Below are 19,375 nucleotides of genomic sequence, written 5' to 3' on the forward strand. Positions count from 1 at the left end.
TTTCTTTGATGGAGAGGAAGGCAGAAGGAAACCAATGGTACTGGGTAGTATAAAAGGTGATATATGAAGACAGCAACATGGAGATGATAATAGTAACTACTATATTAGGTGATTCATGATTAGAAATGATTATATTATTTATTATCAGCAGAATCATTTATTAAGCACTTCCCATCTACCCTGCACTGTGCTAAATACTTTCGATCTGTGCTTATACAGAGGTTAAAGGCCTTGTGGGGTTAATAAGCACAGAAATGAAGAAATGAATTTTTTATTTTTATTTCCTTTAAATCTAAATTTAAAGATTCATACTCAATTTAGTCATTAGAAATCTTTTACATATGTTTAAGACAGTTGGGTATGTGAATCTGTAACGGGGGCCATGAAGCATGGACTACAGGGCAAGCCCGGCATTTTCCTACCAGCAGCAAAGCAGCAGTAAAATGAAAAATGCTGCTGAAAAAATGGCAGCACCCAGAAGTTGCTGCCTGTGGGCAGCCGCTTCCCCGGGTGCCAAAAAGGTTTGAGCTCCAAGTCTAGAGCAGAAGTTCCCTGTTCTAGGCAGCACCCAGGCCTTCTACAGCATAAGGCTGAGAGACAGCTCCTTGGAGGTCTGGTGCTGGCAGGCCTTGATGTTGAGCCAGGCTCCTGCTTTTTTATACTTGGTGCTTGGATGTTAGCATGGACCAATGAGGTGTGAGCTAAATCATGTTCATCAGTTCATTAATTAATTAATTGGTGCCAGATGGGCCAACTGATCCTAAAATAGCCTAGTCTGTCACTTAGAATTGAAAATGGTCCAACCCGCAGGTATCAACTAGGGTGGAGGACCCTGAAAGAGGATATAAGGCAGCGCAAGAGCCAGCTTGGGACACCCAGACCTCGAAACTTTAATTTTGTGCTTGGCCTTCAAAGAAAAATAGAAGAAAGATAAAGAAGAAGCATCCAGTAGCCAACTTCCAATGAAGAGAAGCCAAAAATTTTATAGTGACTGGGTGCCCGCATGTGCCTCTGGTCCTGCCACTGCCACCACCTGAAAAGAGCATCAAAGGCCCCAAGACTGTTGTCTCAAAGAGGTGTTTGTTGTTGGTGGGGGCCAACAACTCACAAAGAGTCATAATGCTGGTGTTTCTAACACCGCCTCTGGGAACCTGGGGATCAGCACTAATGAGCAGTGCTGACAAGGTGTATCACCTGGAAGGAGGCTTCCAGTGCTGCTGCATCCCTTGCTCTCTGGCCCAGGGTCCAGTTCTGTCCATCCTGACCATCAGACTGTGCTGTGGGCTGCTGTGGTGTCGTCTCAGCAGCCTGGCCTGTGAGAGCATGCAGCTGCAGTGAGTTGGATCTTGGCCCTGCTTGCCAGTACCCCAAGAGCTCCAGGCCCTAGTTGATGGGACGGCGCCATCTAGAATGAGTGATCTTTCATTTGGGACTTCTGGACACTGTGGACACCACCTGTGCCTTAGAACTTTTTGTTTCCTGTTTTATAAATAAACCCCATCTTGTTGTTCCCACAGCGGTCTTGCAATTGTGCACGAGATGAGGAACCCATGGGCGGTGACCTGTTTTTTATTTGGCACTCTCCTTTGACCTGCTATAGCACCCTTATAACCTTGCTTCAAATCTACATTTTTAATGGAAATCTTATTAAATTTAAAACACAGATCAAACAATTCTGATGAAAATTTAGTGTCTGCATTGAGATGTGCTTGTAGTTGCAAAACGCGTAGCCAGCCTGAAGATTTAATGTGAAGACTCAGTATGGAAAAATGTAAAATATTTTGTAATTTTTTTATTGATTACATGTAGAAATGTAATTTACATTTTTGGACATACTTGGGTTAAATGATATATATTACTAAAATTGATTTTGCCTTTAATATCACTAATTAGAAATTTTTAATTTACACAAGTGGCTCAAATCCTATTTCTACTGGACAGCACTGCCTTAGGTGAATTTTCTGATTTAATCCTCACAATAATCTCCAGGAAAGACAGTATTCCATTTCATAGATGGGGACACTGAGGCCCAAAGAGAATAGGAAGTATACCCAAAGATGACTAGTTAAGTACTGCACCCAGGTTAACACCAGATTTTCAACAGGGTTATGTCTAAAAACCCTAATGAAGCACATCAGTTGGCATTAGTGAAAATTTGGCATCCACATAATAATTTACTGCAGTGTTTTGATACCAAGACTACAGGATGAAGTCATAAGCTTCTCAACTTCTCACATTTTCAGTCTTTCAAGATTAACCTGGCTATCATAAACATAACCAAACACTTAACAATGCAGAAGGACCAAAGGCCATTACTATAGCCTGTCTTACCAGATGAGGGATACAAATTAAATTCCATCAAACCACACTGAGCCAATACACTTTGACAAGCACCTCACATCCAAAACCTCCAAGAGCCTGGATTTTTTTTTCTAATTTGCTCCCCCTTTCTTTTCACCCAGAGACAAAAGACAACCCAGTAAAATGCTGAATGGGGTAAAAGAAAATGCAACAAAGTTAATAGGGGACTATAGATGGCCCTTCAGAATTTGTAAAAACACAAAAACAAAAGGGCACGTTTCCCTCACTGCACAATACTCCTTTTGTTTAAGAGCCAAGTAGCAGTCTTGAAACGTGTTGGTAATAAATCAGCAGGCATTATTTTAAATCAACCAGTTTTATGAAAAAAGCCAAGAGTTGAAAGAGGCAGGACTAATTACCAACATTCCTTGATGAATTACTTAGCGGCGTGTGCTAAGTCAATGTGCGTCTATGTCTTGATCCCCAATTTTATCCCGTACTTATTTCCCAGGAGGTAAAAAGAACATGTGGCTAATTAAGGCACAGATCTCCACAGCCAGAAGTACTCAAGTAAGATTTCTTTCAAAAAAAAAAAGAGAAAAAACAAAAAAAAAGAAAGAAAGGAAAGTTTCTTTGCCTGGTACTTATTAATCTAATTTTTACTACTTCACTAGAAAAATAGAGCTAATCTTGTCACCTTTAGGCAGTTTGAACCACCATGCAGTGTTCAGAAAAAATGTTACATATTTGTAATTCAGCCAATAAGAATTTCTTAAGCCTTTCCTTACCAGCAGGAATGTCTCTGGTTTGTCGCTTCTAATTAAGTCTCAACAAAATTTCTAGCCCTTAAATTTTAATTATACAAAACTCAGGCCAACAGGGGAGATTATGACAAAGCTATTTCTGGTGGTAAGGTAGTAAAAATCTGAATTCTGCTCTTAATGGTGGGCCTTAACTACTTTTAAAAATTATTCGCACCATGGTATTTCAAATCTTTTTTATTCATTTTCAATTTTCAGGGCCCTTATCCCTTGCTATCTTTCCTATGGGAAAGCCCTAGTATAGTAACCTTGCCTGACAGAAGTGTGTTGCTCAGAATCTTGTGGGTGGACAGGACTTTGCTATGGCTGTTAAATAAAATGCTTGGTGATATCTCACTGTAATTACATTAAGAATGTATGTATATGCTTGTCTAGTAAAAAAGATAAATCATAAATAAACCCCTTGATTGCCACCATTTATAGTCACAAAACCCATTCCAGAGGTAACTGGAAGGAACCATTAGTATTATTGTATATTCATCTAGACCCTTTTCTGAGACATGCTTTAGTTTTTGAAAGAGTGATTAAAACAAGTTTTGTTTCCCACCCCACCCCCCGGAGCAGTCTCTACTTTAACAGCCTCCTATTTCATCAATGCTCCAATTTTGATTCATCTCATTTTTATAAATTTATAAATTAATATACAAAATCATCTAACTTTATGGACAAAGTCTGAAATACTAGTGTATTGTCAAGCTAAATTTTCCTTAAAAGTTTGGATTGATACTCAAAGTCAATAAAAAGTGACATATTCAGGACAAGAGCCAATATTCTAGCACTGTCTACTGCTATAACTTTGTGCAAAGTCATTGTACTAATGTAAATATTTTAAACACAGACTCCACCTACTTATTTTAGTAAGGCAATGTTAAAATTAGATTTGCTCACACATATCCACAAGCTCTACTGTCTAAGTGCATACCTATATAAGCTATTGCATCAGTGGTCTTTCAAATATAAGTTCTTTCTTTAATTGTAGGGATTGAGTAGATAACAGTTGTGAAGTTGTGACCCTTTCATAAAGAAATAAGATTTATCACAGCTGATGTTATTCACCTAAAAGCAAACAGAAAAACAACCGGAACTGAGGCTACAGTTTTAACTGTTAAAATATAGTAAAAGTTACAATACTGCAGAGGTCAAGGAAAGAAAAACTATAAATGCAACCATAATTTCAGGAGAAAACGCATACTAATGAAACTTCAAAGTGGATATTGTGAGTCTATCAAATTCAGTATTACAAAAAAATTAAGACAATAGAACTATCCTATTGAGGTATATAGAACCACAAAGCATATGAATTATGAGAGCCTGGGTCAACAGGATCTTTACATTATAAATGGCCTTGAGTTATAATCTTGAATGTTGTTATAGAAATTTTCACTGTAGCATTTATGGCCAATAATAATGACTACAGCTAAACCATAAATTACCATATATGGGCAATGAGCCCAGGTGATCTTTTTGTATGGTAAGAACATATCCAGTTCTTTCATCTAGCACACTGTGGAAACTCATGGAGACACTTTAATTATTCAATATGGATGACCCCTTACTAATTCTCAATGCTTAAGATCAATCTGTTAAGCTTGAGAGACTTATCAGTAGTTTCTCTTTGATTGTCCACTACTATGTTCTAACATATTTGGTCTCCACGAGTTCCTTAGAAATGCTTAGGGTTTGTTCCTGAGCTCTACAGAAAACACAGGGGTCATCAGGGAACGTGGTTGTAAGTAGTCAAGTAGGGTGTGGAGCCTAAACATGTGTCCAAGAGCCAGTGACTATCTCTCTATGCTTCAGTTTCCCTATCTGGAAGACGGTGCTTATCTTTCCTACCCTATAGACTTTCTAGAGGGATAAATGAGACAGAGAATATGAAGTGTTCATCCCACCACCCTATTCAGTCAGTGCCATTCCTCTTCCAAGTTGCTTCGATAGTACAGGTATCTTCAAAATGCCTATAATAGTTTAAAGCTTAATCTCCAAATATTTGCCCCAGGGTCCAGGCTACTATGTCAGTTGAGAAAATGATCATTACTACCTCTCCCTCCTAAAATTTCTCAGATCATTGACTTTACAGAGATACCACCACCAGTGGTTAAGGAACATGGACCATGGAGTCCAGTGGAGTGGGCTCAAATCTTGACTGCATCACTTGCTTTGGTGAGTTTGGGTGAGATACTTAACTATTTTGCCTCAGTTCCTACTTCTATGAAATGGGGATGCTAATATTAACTGCCCAATGCTGGCATACACTAACTATGACTGCTACTCTAGTAGATTTCCTGGGGAGATACAGACTAGCTGGAATGCAGGAGGCTCATATTGAAGAGCCTGGGTAAGTGTTCTTCAAACACAACACAAATAGAGCAGGTTGGGAAAGATGCCGAGTACTCAACAGGAATGTTTCTCAACCTTTTTTTCATCATCATCCCCCTAAGGAGGCTTTTAAGACATTTTTTCTCTCTAATTGCCTCTCCCAGATGGCCATTCCCATTAAATTTTAACAGGTACACATACTGTATACCTGTTTATATATATATATATATTTATACCTGTTTACTGTAACATCTAAGACTTTCTTGGCCTCCAAGAACCAATTCTTGCCCTCTTGGGGGTGGGCGGACAGTAACACCCCTATTAAGGATGCATGTTCTAAAGGCATCATCACATTAAAAAGAAATTAGCATTCAGAGTCAGATTTTTAAGAAAAGTCTACCTTTCAGTTTTCAGCCCTCATTTCTAGGCCCCAGACCCTAAAAATCTCCATCAGATGCTACTCTGACTTCCTGTCATATGGCATTAGAAGTGTGTAAATGAAAGGAGACTGTACCTCTCTTTTCTGCTTCTTTTAATAGAAGAAAAAGAGAAGGAACTGAGCAGGAGCCCCTCTCACAGAAACCCAGGAGATGATTTTAGTGATTGCAAAGTAGCCCACTGAGAAGAGGATAAAGTTCTTTGAACTCAAAGAGAAGGCATTCCTCTCAAGTCATCATTTTGGGTTCAGGTGTTGGTGAGCACAGCTGGCCCTACACACAATCTGAGGAAATAAAACCACCCAGTTCCTATTGTACCCCTTGGTCACATGAAAACATTATGCTGGTCACAAGGGAAAAAATAATTTCCATTTTGTGCCAATATTGCCAGATGAAAGTGTGAGTAGAGCTGTTGCTGCAATGAGTTAAAAAAATGGACCCGGCTCATAACTGTGTCATGGTGGAATATTTTGTTTTACATAGTTGTTCCCCATGAATTGGCCCTTTTGAGGGGGTCAGGCCTAAAAACTTAAGCAATGATGACTTTATTCAGCCAGCATTTCATTTCTAAAATCAGTCCCTACATTACCGGCAGAAAACCTGTACACTTAATCAATAAGAATTTACTGAGATTCTTGCCCCAGTGGTAGATGTTAAGTTTGATTTTTCCAAAGTGAGACCATGCTACAAAGCGCCTCCTTGTATTAGCCTTGGAGGACTAAGTCCTTACCCACGGGGCTTTGTGAAGCAACGTGAGGAGCAAATGGGGTGCCAGTCAGAGCCTTTGCAAGCTGGCACACACTTATAACACCTATACGATCTAACTGCTTTCAAAACACAAAACATGATATTCCCGTTCCGCCTAAGGAAGAACAGACTTTGAAGCAATGGTCTCAAAAGTAGAAGTGACCCAGAAAGAGAAGAAATTCAATTTCTTTTGCTCCACTTGCAAAGGCAAACAAAGAGAAATACAGGGTTTACTTCCACCTGCCAGATATATTTCTTCACAAAAGGCTTGAGATGAGTCAGGAAAGCTGTACCCTAAACTGTAACAACAGCTCCCTCCACGGAGCTCAAGGGAGGGCCAGAGGTGGAGGGAGGGACTGAGGGAGTGTGTTGGCTCCCTTTTTCCACACTGATTATATGTTCCAAGTTAACAAGTATCTATAATTTTGAAAAATCAGTAAAAGTAAGCTGTAAGAAAGAAAATTATTGTATGACAGAGGTACCTCAAAGTGATACAAACAGGAGATTCAAAATGCTGTAAGAAAACGAGGTTCAACAGCTGTTTGTGAAAAGTGGAAAATGAGTCCCTAAGTCCTCCTTTAAGAAGAAGCAAACTTGCAGATACCTAGCTTGATTACAAAATGAAGAACAATGAAGTTCATAAAAATTTCTGAAATTCAGGCTCACAGAATGTTTGTGTAAGTGACACTGATTGGGGACAAAACTCTTTGATGGCCTATGGATGAATATGAATTAAATATGTTGGTCCAGGGACGAAACTGTTAGGATTCTCAGGTATCCTTTTTCATGGGGACAGAGCCCAAAGGTAAGGCAATCTGAAACATGCCACATCTGTTCCTGCTGCTTGTAGCCATTTGATGCTAATAAGGTTCTGAATTCCTGGCTAAATTAGTCAGGAACAAAATCTAAATACATAATGGGGTAAGGGAGTGATCCCTAATGCTAATTCATACCCACCTGTAACTCCCTTGGGCTTTTTCATGTTTCTGTAGTATTCTTCAAGGATCCACACTTTGAAAATTCTACACCAGGTAGATTTTGTAATTTACAGAGAAAAGGCAGCAATTCAGTCATTCACCTGTCCCCCCACTAGTGATATCCCAAAGGCAATTTCAGTTGTAGAACAGGGTAACAAAGAAGCAAGACTTCCATCATGATTTGTTAGAATCACTATAAAAATAGGAAGTCATATTTATGACAAAACCAGCAAATAAATGCCAAAGGAAATTCAGTTTACAATATAGTGAGGCCTGACAAAATGTGTTTCTGAACTTACAGAATAGTAAGTACCATTTCTATTTCTGGAGCAATCTGCCCTACTTCTTAGATTATCAGAGATGATTTGGGAAAACAGGGAAAGATTAAAAAGTAAATTTTCTCAGACTACTTAGCTATCCTAAAGTTATCCCCAGACTCTATTTTTCCCTTTATATTCATAATCCTGGGCCTCCCTGGTGGCACAAAGGGTTAGGACACAGCTGATGAAGCTGTCCGCAGCCCCTGCAGCACAAAAGTTTGATCCCTGGCCCAGGAGATACCCACATGGCGCAGCGGACCTCTCTTGTGTTGCCCGCTGCTCCCCTCAGCAGTGTATTTCAGTCAAACTCTGTTTTGCTCCCCACTCTGTCTCTGGTGAATCCTCTCACCCCCCACACCTCTGGCCTGTACCCCAGTTCTTGTATGCATAAATAAATCTTTAAAAAAATAAATTCATAATCTCCCTTAGGCAGAATAGAAAAATTCATTGTACAGTCAATTCCAGAAAGAACACCTTGCCTTTAATTTCTAAGGCAAAAGTAAGGAAAGGTGGGAAGAAGAAAATCCTTGGTGATTCCCCACAAACTACAAACATACATACATATACATATATTTGTGTATATATATATATATATATATATGCACTATAAACCAATGTTTTCAAAATATAAATTGTGAGAGTCCATGTTGCAGGAGAAAGAAGGAAAGAGGGAGAAAAATTCTAACGAATTTGAGAGCCCAAGATCAGAGTAACCAGAGGTATTGCGGTAATTGAGCAGAGTCAGAAGACACTATGAGCATATGCTGGATTAATCCACAGATGATAATGGTAGGTGGCTCTGCTTTTAGCTACCCATTCTTCAAGATCTGTCCCTCATTCCCCTGCTTTAGGTTGAAAGATACTAGATCAGATTTTAAACCTCAGGTCTGAATGGCTCACCTATCAACAAAACTGACCCGTGGAAGAAAGGGTTTCCAATCATGGTCCTTAATAACCAATTTTTTTTTTTTTTTGGATACTTCACAATACATGCAGTGCTCACTACTGTGAAACAATGTTGCATGACAATGGTTAATGCATGACAAAGAAGTATCTTTAAATTACAATATCCAATTGAGCAGGGTTGTTCTAAAAAACCTAATAGATATCTCTAATACTTAAACATATAATAAAAAAGACTAATTACTCCATGATACCCAACCAAAAAATCAAGAATAGGTATAAGAATAGGTTATAAAATTAATTAAATCAATATAGAAACCAAAAGCTAATTCTACAAAGCTTCAGGAATTTCCAGACTGAACAATGATCATTTGAGGAATCAGTAATGCAAATTTCCAACCTCTAATACAAATTCCAAAGACTAATCCTAAGTTTACCAGATGCTGTCGACAATTTTTAAGCATGCTTTATAAAGCTTCATATTTGAAGTGTAACTCTGCCAAAGAGCAGACTTAAACCCGAAAACACTAATTTAGCTTTTCAAAATCATCCAACTCAGTGATAGCAAAATGTTGGTAATGAGCACTTGTGTATGCGATCTTCTATCAAGTTCCTGCAAACCAGTGGGAGGGCAGGATTCTCTAGCACCAGCTATTGTGTTTGACTATAAACATCTATCTCTACTGAAAAGCAGGTATGTTCTACTTTAGCAAGGTAAATCTTTAAAAATTAAAAAAAGAATTTACTCAAGCCACACTAATCTATATTGTTAAGTACCAAATTAGTGCATTTGATGTTACTCATTCCTTGAAAATGTATATTCACAGAGAAGTGATCTAAATTTACTTTTGCTATTCACCTTTTTTTATATGAAATTATATTAATGTGTTCAAAATTCTAAGGGGAAAAGAAAAAATGACTATATTTCTCTCACTGTTGCATAATAAGTATTTTCATACATAAAACTTTAGAAAATATGTAAACTGTCTTTCATAAAGTACCAACTCTTCAAGTATCTAAAGTAATAACTTACAAGATACTCTTCTTGAAAATATGAATTTCTTAGAATGTCATCATATATAAAAATAACACATTTTTAGGTGATCTTTTACTCAATGTTACTAAAATCTTTGTTAATAACTACCAAGCCTATCTACACTATGCCAACAATTCTTTCTTCTAATTTATGTCACACTTCACTACTCTGCATAGCTGAAGTATAAAAATGCACAAGTTAAACAAAGGTAAAGCTATATTAAGCATAACATATAAATTTATCAATCACTTATTTTTAATTAGTCTCCCAGCTGTAACAATTCCTTTGTGTTTTAACTTTTAACTTTCTGGCATATCTAAATTAAGGATCATATCTCAAGTCAGTGTTACCAGGATATAGCAGCATGAGGAAAAATGGGTATATTATACAAAACGATACAGATTCCAAATTTAATCATTTTGAAAATAGATACGTCTATTACAAAATAAAAAACATTTAGAAGTGATGTACATTTTTAATATAATACGGAAATGACTCTTCAACACATTTGCATTTGGATAATTTTGCACCCATCAGATATTACTTCCTTGATAGGAATATTGATCTCAATTAATATACTTTACTATAATTATTACCTTCAATTTGGGCATAAGCCACTAGTAGCACAAATCCATGTTATTTATCTCTTTTAATGTGTCAAACAGACAAAAAAGTAGACCGTTATGGTGAAAAACAGATCTTTCTCCACATTTTATTATTATTTAATTCATATGCTTTCATACTAAGTTATAGTCAAAACAATTATGATTCTTGTTAACACCAGACAACATCTTAAATCTTAAATAAATCGTAAGTCTATAAAAACTAAGTATCTCAATGTCTGCTCAAACAGAACAGAAAGATTTAATGCATAATCTATCCCTGAAAGAAAAGCTTGCCTTTGCCCAGGGTGGAGGAGAATAAAATGTTCATTAATTATGGCACTATCCAGGATTTCAATCACATAAGAGTAAAATTTTTTGCTAAACTATTTGGGTCATTTTTGCTCTACCAGAATTTCAGTTGGTTTTTCTATGAAAGAGTTTCATTATTTCATCACTACATGTTAAAAAGAGTCTTCAGAAACAAAAACCAATTGACTTTAAATTTGTTTTTGAAGAATCTCTTGCCTACTTCCTGGTAAGGATCATTTATTACTTCCCAATTATAACACATCATTCCCTCTATTTGCTTTAATAGTAAACTTTAAATAGTGGGAGATTTTTTTTTTTCCTGAGAACACAAATGAATGCAAAGACCAATAATGAATCACTGGCGTGTAAAGTTCACATTGTTTAATGAACAGTAACACTTGGGATCCTCTTCAGAATGAATCAATTAGGTAAATGAAGTAAAAAAAAAGTTAAGTAAGGAACTTTCCTTATTTTCCTTTTACCGTTCCTTGCATTAGTCATATTTAAGAGTTAGAATGTTTACCTTTAATCAAGGAGTATCTCCCAATGTGATGTGGAGGACACATGTGTGAGATGGACTTCTATTCTTAGACCTGCTACAATTTTCTCTAGTAATTAGGAAGCTATATGTCCCTGATTGAATGATGCTAACAAGCTCCTACAGTTTCTACTCTAGCAAAAAAATCAAAGATACCCGAAACAGCTTACTTCAGGATTATGCAATCTGGTTATTAAAACATAGAAAATTCTTTTTCGGTTTTATATCTAACAAGATTTTCTAAGAGACAGTCTATAGCCAAAATGATTTTCAAAATATGAAAGAAAGTGAAGAATGACCATGTATTCAGGAAAAAATAAATATGTTATTATAAAGCCTCATTTCTCATAATTTATACATTTTGAAACTTTTCCAAAGAAAAATGGAAAGTTATTGCAATACACACCAATTATTACTACTTGCGATTTCTCATGGAACATCAATACTTTTTCCCCACTTAGTGAAGGTTACTACTAGCGCAGTGACAGTCCATTTGCATTCTTCTTTTTAAAATATAAAGCCATGCCAGAATCAATGAAATTGGTATTTACAAATGATTCGGATGGGTCAATATAACCAAGTACACATTCAAGGAGACAAAACACCTAGAAAGTGGAAAATGTTGTGGAAATAGGCTGGGCCCAACCAATAAGAGGATACTCACGTACCTTAAGGACTTCCATGGGCACCTGGGTGGCAGAGGGAAGGGTGGTTGGCACACTGACGTTTATAGCTGGTGTCTGACTCACGGGTACTCTCTGTTGCATGAACTGGGCCGCCTGCAGCTTCTGCTGCTGCTCCCTGCGCTCCTGCTCCTGCATCTGCTCACGCATGAGTTGCTGGCGTAGCAAGATGCGTGATGTCATACTGGAGGAGCTTATCGGAGGCTTGGAGGCCCCAGGATGCTCCTCGGAATTGCTGTGGGAAAATCGAAAACATGCACATTTAGTTTCCTAACGAGACCCTTCATTTGCATTTTGGGATATCCTAAAGTGCACTAAACTATGAATTGAGTCTGTGCAAATATAATCGAGTCACAGAATAGTACTCCATGTAATCGAAAATCAAGAGGTGACAGGATTTAAGTCATTAGTAGTTGATAAAATTAAGTCAGCTAGATTGTATCTAGGCATTTTTATCATGTAGTTTATTTTTTTTGACATTCCACATACCGCTCAGCACCAAATATAGGGCTGTCATATGAACTGCCAAGAAGCAATGCATCTTAAATGGCACCCAAATTCCACTTTGAAAAATAAATTGTTCGATTTACTAACCAAATACCTATTCCCTATATCTACATGTTATCTGAATATCTTAAAAATGCCTAAAATGTCGACTGAAATGGAAAAGCTTAAAGAAAAGGTGAACTTTGTGTGGGGACATTTTTCTAAGATCCAAAAGTAAAAATCGTTAATGAAAGAAACATCTGTATCAGAATGTTAACACTGAACTCGACCTTAGTCTTTGGGAGTGGGGGCAGAAGACAAGCTAGTTTGACAACCCAATTCTTCTCTGCCTGGTTGTCTTTATACTGTCTTTTCTTCTGATTCATCTTGGCATGACCTCTCCTACATGAGCTCTGTGAGTTCCCCATGAATCCTCCTTCTAATGGCTTTGGTACTTACTCTGCCCAAAATCATTTAAAATGCTTAAACACTAGTCATAAGAAGAAAACACTTTCTAATTTTCCTACCTATGGTTTTCAAATGTTTATCTTGCCAGCTATCCAACATTCCATATTAAACTTTAAACCTTAGTTATCTTATTTGGAAAGAAGGGATACCAATACTTTCCACCCATTTTTCAAAGTGGAAGAAGCCTTTTAAATGTCTATTGCATCATTTGGATTTTAAAACCTGAGTTCTTCGAGATTTTGTGAATAATAATAAAATAATGAACAAAATAATAAACATAACTTCCCCAGTATAATGAGTGTTAAGTGGTACTGCCTCAATAAATGCTGACTGCTGTAATTATTATTTGCTAGAAAATACAGTATTTCTTTCTTCCAGCAGTATAATTTTCTAAAAGATCTCTGCTTGCAACAAACAGTACAAAAACTGTGCCTCTGTAAACAGAAAAAAAAGTGATATTTGATAAAATATTCACTCTTGAGTAAGTCATTCTTCAAAGCAGGTAGATATACCTTTAGTTTCCTTCCTTGAGTGTGAATCCCATTATTTTTTTAACTTCCAACAAAAGACAAATTAGACTTTAAATTAGTGCTCATCTACATCGACTCCTTAAAAATGGCAAACTTCAAGCTCTATAGGTTACAAAATGTGCTAGCTGATGAAGAAACACTTGTGTTTTACCCTCACACAAGTCTAGGAAACCAGATAACTGAAATTATGTAAGCAGTTTATTTATAATTCACTATAGGAAATTGATTCAGGTTCACACAATGTGCTGCCATTAAAAATGGTATAGAAATATATTTACTATTATTTATAAAAAACTAAACAATATAATTTAGAAAAGTACAATCCAATTAAAATAATGCTCAATACAAGAATGTGAAATGATAAGGTTACTCAGAGTCATTGCCAGAACATAGTCTTAGATCTTTGAACAACAGTATCATTAAAAACTTGTAAAATTGTTCACAGTCATTGATGGACAATGATTCTAAGAAAATTTCTCAAAATGTGGAAAACCTGACATTACAAAGTTATTTACTAAGTACAAAATATTCTGAACCATCTAACTTTGACCCCAATAAGAGAATGCTTAAATTAATTAAGAGGGAAGATGTTGGTCAAATGTTTTAGTTACAACATGAGTAAGTACTGTGGATTTAATGTACAGCATGGTGAATATATTTCAGTGAAACTGGGGATAAAGGGAGGGATAAGTTATTGAAAAGATTTAAGCATCAAATAGGATCAAAAAAAGTAAATTATGGCACATGAATTTGATAATAAATTACTAATTTTTTAATTGCACAACTAAAAATGCAAAATGAGAAGTGCATGTAAGAGTAAATTCAAAAGCAGAAATCAAAGCGTACTTATATTCTAATTTAAAATAAGTAAATATGTATAAAATGCACACACATTATCAGAGTGAGAGTAGAATTACAGATAAATTTCTTTCTTTAGCTGTTTCCCACTTAGGCCATAATATTTTTTTCAATGACAGAATATATGCCACAAGTTTAAATTCCATTAAATCCAGTGAACTAATTTAGGAAATGATGACACAAGTTGAGGAGTCAAAGTCACTGTTTGGCTAGAAGTATTCTGACAATAGTGGGAAAGCAGTAACAGTATCCAGCACAGTGGTTTTCTGGGAAGTGTTCAGGATCCCAGAAGACTTAAACCCTCTTTCCTTTATTGTTTCCTACAGAAGCACACAGAGTGAAAAATGTTAATACTCTGCTTGTGACTTTAATATCCTAGCTCATCCACACAATAAAAATACCTAGTCATGACTCAAAATAATCAATTCACTGGGTAAGGTTCTGCTATAAAACCATCAGAAGAAAATATATTTTTCTATACTTTGAGTATGTGTTCAAAGCTCAACTGTTCTTTTCTAAACAAAAAAAGAATGGGGTATGGGAGCTATTTAAAAATAAATAAATGACTAAATAAATAAATGAGCACTTTTAATATTGAAAGCCTGTCAGGTTAAAACGTTCTCAGAGAGACTGATCCTTCTGATAAAAAACAGGACAAACCTTTGTGCTGTGGCAAAGGCAGCTGTGGAATAATCGCACTAATTAGCTGCTCAAGACAAGCCAATGGCTGTGATACTGGGGGAAAAAATCCTTTCAATTAACAGTAAAGCATTCTTGAAACATCTTAAATTAAAATTACTAGTTATCAACCACACTATGGCTTTGGACTTTAAGGTCAACAACAATATCATTTAAAATACTTACTGAAATATCCTGTCATTAAAAACCACATATCTATATGTAGACTGTATAAATAAATTGAAGCCCCACTAAGATAATCTAGCCAAATTCAGCTAATTGACATTATTTTAATAAATCATTGCAAAAAAAAAAAGCATGTGAAGAAAGGAGTCACTTCACTGCACATACTCCCTGTGGGATATTTCCATGTTGCTAAAGATGTCTCCAGATTCTCAGCTTTATTCTCCATCTTTTAGACATCCCTTCCTCTTAAAAATAATTGAATCTGTAATTATCACCTTATAGACAAAAATGAAGCTATCGACACTTTCAAAATGTTAGAACAAATGACCATAGTGCTTTAAACTCAGAAATAAGGTATATATGGCAATAGTATAGGCAGCTACAAAGCTTATTTTTAAAATAAGGACCTGGTACTGAAGACACTAATGACAACCAAGGAGAGTTATCCAAATGTACTTAATTATAAAATCCAACTGAACTCATCCAGGACCCATGAAGCTCAATCTGTATTAAATAATCCCAGATCCATGAGTCTGATTCCCTTTAATCACATTATATAAAGGTCATTTACTCCACAAATAGTTCTTGGCTGTTCCCTCTATGCCAGGTATTGAGAATACCTGTTTTCTAATCACAGGGTTTAAAGTCATGGTTAAAGTCATAATTCTTCTGAGAAGCCTTAATTAAAATTAAGTCAATTATCAAGATTATCTGACTGAGCTGGTTCCATGTTTGAAGGTGCACATCTCACGGTAGGAAATAGCCTTTGAAAGCCAACTGAAGGAGAAGAAAATGACTTTAGTGCCACTTGTCCAAATCATTCAGACCAGAAACACAATGCCCCTGAGAAATGGGAATGGTTCACAGTGACTCAAGAAGGAGGCATCAGTAGGATTCAGGTTCGAGCTCAGTCACTGCAGAGCAGTGATTTTTAATGAGCCATTCAAGCTCTGCGAGCCTCCCCCAAACATAGATCCCATGGGTACTGTGGCAATTGAGTGAGGTAATGTTAGCTAAGCTAAAGTGCTCAGCACAGGGGGCCTCCCTGGTGGTGCAAAGGAGGTGTTGCAAGTCTCAGCACTATGAAGCTATCACCAGCCACTGCAGCATGAGTTCGATCCCCGGGGCATGGAGCTGATCCACATGGTGCAGCAGACCTCTCCTGTCTCGCTCAGTATTTCAGTCAATCTACTTGTTCTGTTCCACACTCTGTCTCTGATGAATCTCTCACTCTCCCACACCTCTGACCTATACCCCAGCTCTTATATACATAAATAAATAAATCTCTAAAATATTTTTTAATCTAAAGTGTTCAGCACAGTGGTGGAATACAAATTATTCATAACCATTAAATGTAACTTGAGCACCTACCTGAATGGCTGAATTTACATTTTTTACCCTCACAGTCTTCCCATGCTTCGTGATGGTGTAGGCATATGGACATTGTGCTTGGAATTATCTGGCATATTCCTAAATTCTAATAGCTTATTGCCCCCATCAATCACTTAAATAAATGAGAAGTTCCATTAAGTCCAATACCCTGCCATCCAAACAATATTTGACCACTTCTCACCTTGGACAGTGACAACAATACATTATAAATCAGTCTTTGATCTCCATATCCCCATCATCCAAGGAAGCTGAAACTTGGTCTCTAGTTGAAGGAGCTATTAACCTTTTTCCTGAATCTCAGCTCTTCAATTCCTCAGAGTCCAGCTCTGTCATTTACAAATCTGTGGCCATGGCCAAGTCAGTCAATCTCTTTGAGTATTTAATACTTCTGCCTCTCAGCATAGTGATGAGGATTAGATTTTATAATAGTTGTAATAGTTGCAATCTGGTAATTGTTGTAAAACCTGGAACATCCTGGAATATAGTCCAATAAACTGGAAGATAATTAAAAAATTAGTAATAAAAACAATAATGTTAAGACATGAAGATGCTGCCCCTTTTTATGCAAAGAAGCAATTTTGTAAAATCCTATATGCAACTTTGGATCATAGCAGATCTGTCTTTTAAGATTTAGGCAATCAGATTTAATTCAGAAAATATGAAAAAGTATTGCATGGGTGGAGAGAGAGGTAATTTATCCTGCAATTCTCTCATAAGACATAAAGTAAATACGCTAGCATTTTTCTCCAGGAGAAAAATAAATGTCATTGTAGTCATTCAGTTGATAGACCTTAAAGCCTAGTATTTACCTACACGGGTCCATTTGTAATTATGTTCAGGAAAGCACAATGGCTATTGTTCCTATACACAGTGGATACACAAAAAAGCACAATTATATTAAACACACGTACAGGGCCTACCTGGTGGAAAGGGGGTTAAGCACCACACTATGAAGCAATTCGCAGCCTCTGCAGCATGAGTTCCATCCCCGGCCAGCCAAGGAGCCACCCACATGGTGAGGTATACCTCTCCTGTCTCACCTGCTGCTCCCCTCAGCAGTGTATTTCAGTAGATCTTCCTGTTCTACTCCCCACTCTGTCTCTGGTGAATCTCTCACCCCCATGCCTCTCAACTGTACCCAGCTCGTGTATACATAAATAAATAAATCTTTTTAATAAAAAAAAAGACACATACAGATGAGAAAGTCAAGTCATGGATATTTTAAGCTATAGGGGTTTCCAAGTGCAAAATGTTGCCTATCACAAAACAGCTGAGGATTCTGTCTAAAATCAAAATACCTAATCTCCATCCCTGAAAATTTAGTTTAGGTAAGGTCCAGGAATCAATACATCTATAAATCTCTGCTGCTGATTCTCATGCCTCGACATATTTATAAATGAATAGTAAAACACCCATATGTTTAGTAGAACAAGTGGAGCATGAACCCACATCTCTGATTCTTAGACCAGAAGATGTTTTTCCATGTCTGAGGAAACTAACATTCCATTACCTGCTCCAGTGTGCCTGACAAGAGCTCTAAAGAGTCCTTCTGCTGCTGAGCTGAACATGCTGAATGGAATGGAATGGAATGGGAGGAACTACTCACTCCTGCCAAAGGAGCTAGAAAAGCAAGCAAACAAAAACATCTGTCTAGAAACTGCCAGTGGATCTTTATGACTACAACACTGTGACTTTACCATACATAAATGGACCCAATAGGATAAATCTATAGAAATTACCCCCAACCAGCCTGTTCTATCAGCAAAAAGAAATTCTTAAGTCTCTGAAATTACTTCCAAGTGCACAAATCACAGCAATAAGAATTGGTAAATGGATATATCTTTTTAAATGACAGTCTGGGCATCTAACATTTCAGAATGATCAGCACTTCCATTATCTTAATCTCTCCATCCCTTCTAAAGTAATCACTCTGTACATATAAGGATGACTTTGTCACGATGTGTGGTGGAAGCAAGTACCAATAAGAAAATTAATTGTTATTTGTGTACAAACTTGCTGAGGGTATAACTCATATGAGTTTGACAGGAATCAATTTCACAATTTGATTCAAAAATTGGGATCTTCTAAATTTCTATTATTGTCAACCTCAGGTTTCAGTGGTCAAGAAAAAAAAACTGAAAATCTGCCCAAATCCCATTTTTTTTTCTGGTAACATTACCACCTCAGCTAATAAATACTACATGATTCTGACACAAAGAAAAGTACACAGGCTTGTATATTTCTTTCCTTCAACAAATATTTGAATGTTTTCCAAAGGCCAGGTTCTACTAGACATGAGGGATAGCCTGGTGTCTCAAGTGGACAGCACCCCTCTTGTTTGGAGTTCTTCACCTTTCACAAAAGGAGGAAAATACTGCAAAAAGTAAAAAGGAATCTTTGTTTTTCAGCACTCAGAATCCAATTGGGTGTTAAAAATTAGAGACTCTCTGTAACTATTCAGGTTCAATATGTTTTAAGATGGTTCTTTACTAGGTACCAGCAAAACAAATCTCAATAACTGATTAGATATAAATCAAAAAGAATTTTAACAAGACTCCCAATTTATCAATATTATTCAAAAGAGGGTACAAATGTAATATCCTGGAGCATAGGAAGAAAAGAATAAATATTTATATGTATTTTATCTCATTACATTTTTATTTTCTATTTTGGTACCTGATATATAATGTAACTAGTACACTGACACATACATATAATTTATAAATCAAATTTAAATATATTGACAGAGTTAGCTTAAAAATTGTCCTAAAGCAGGAGAGA

At 36.6% G+C, this 19,375-nt stretch overlaps 1 protein-coding gene across 7 annotated transcripts in view; it reads right to left on the bottom strand.

The window, feature by feature from the left end:
* Positions 1–19,375, bottom strand: part of MITF (melanocyte inducing transcription factor) — a gene marked incomplete at both ends in the record, with an annotated part of 210,293 nt that overhangs the window by 70,674 nt on the left and 120,244 nt on the right. For all 7 annotated transcript variants that reach the window (XM_084246942.1, XM_084246946.1, XM_084246941.1 and 4 more), the window contains one exon: positions 11,982–12,231. In XM_084246942.1, the coding sequence (XP_084103068.1) occupies positions 11,982–12,231 (250 nt within the window). The remainder of the gene's footprint in view (positions 1–11,981; positions 12,232–19,375) is intronic.

This window comes from Talpa europaea (genome assembly GCF_964194135.1).
Source record: "Talpa europaea genome assembly, chromosome: 11".
In the NCBI taxonomy this organism is placed as follows: domain Eukaryota; kingdom Metazoa; phylum Chordata; class Mammalia; order Eulipotyphla; family Talpidae; genus Talpa; species Talpa europaea.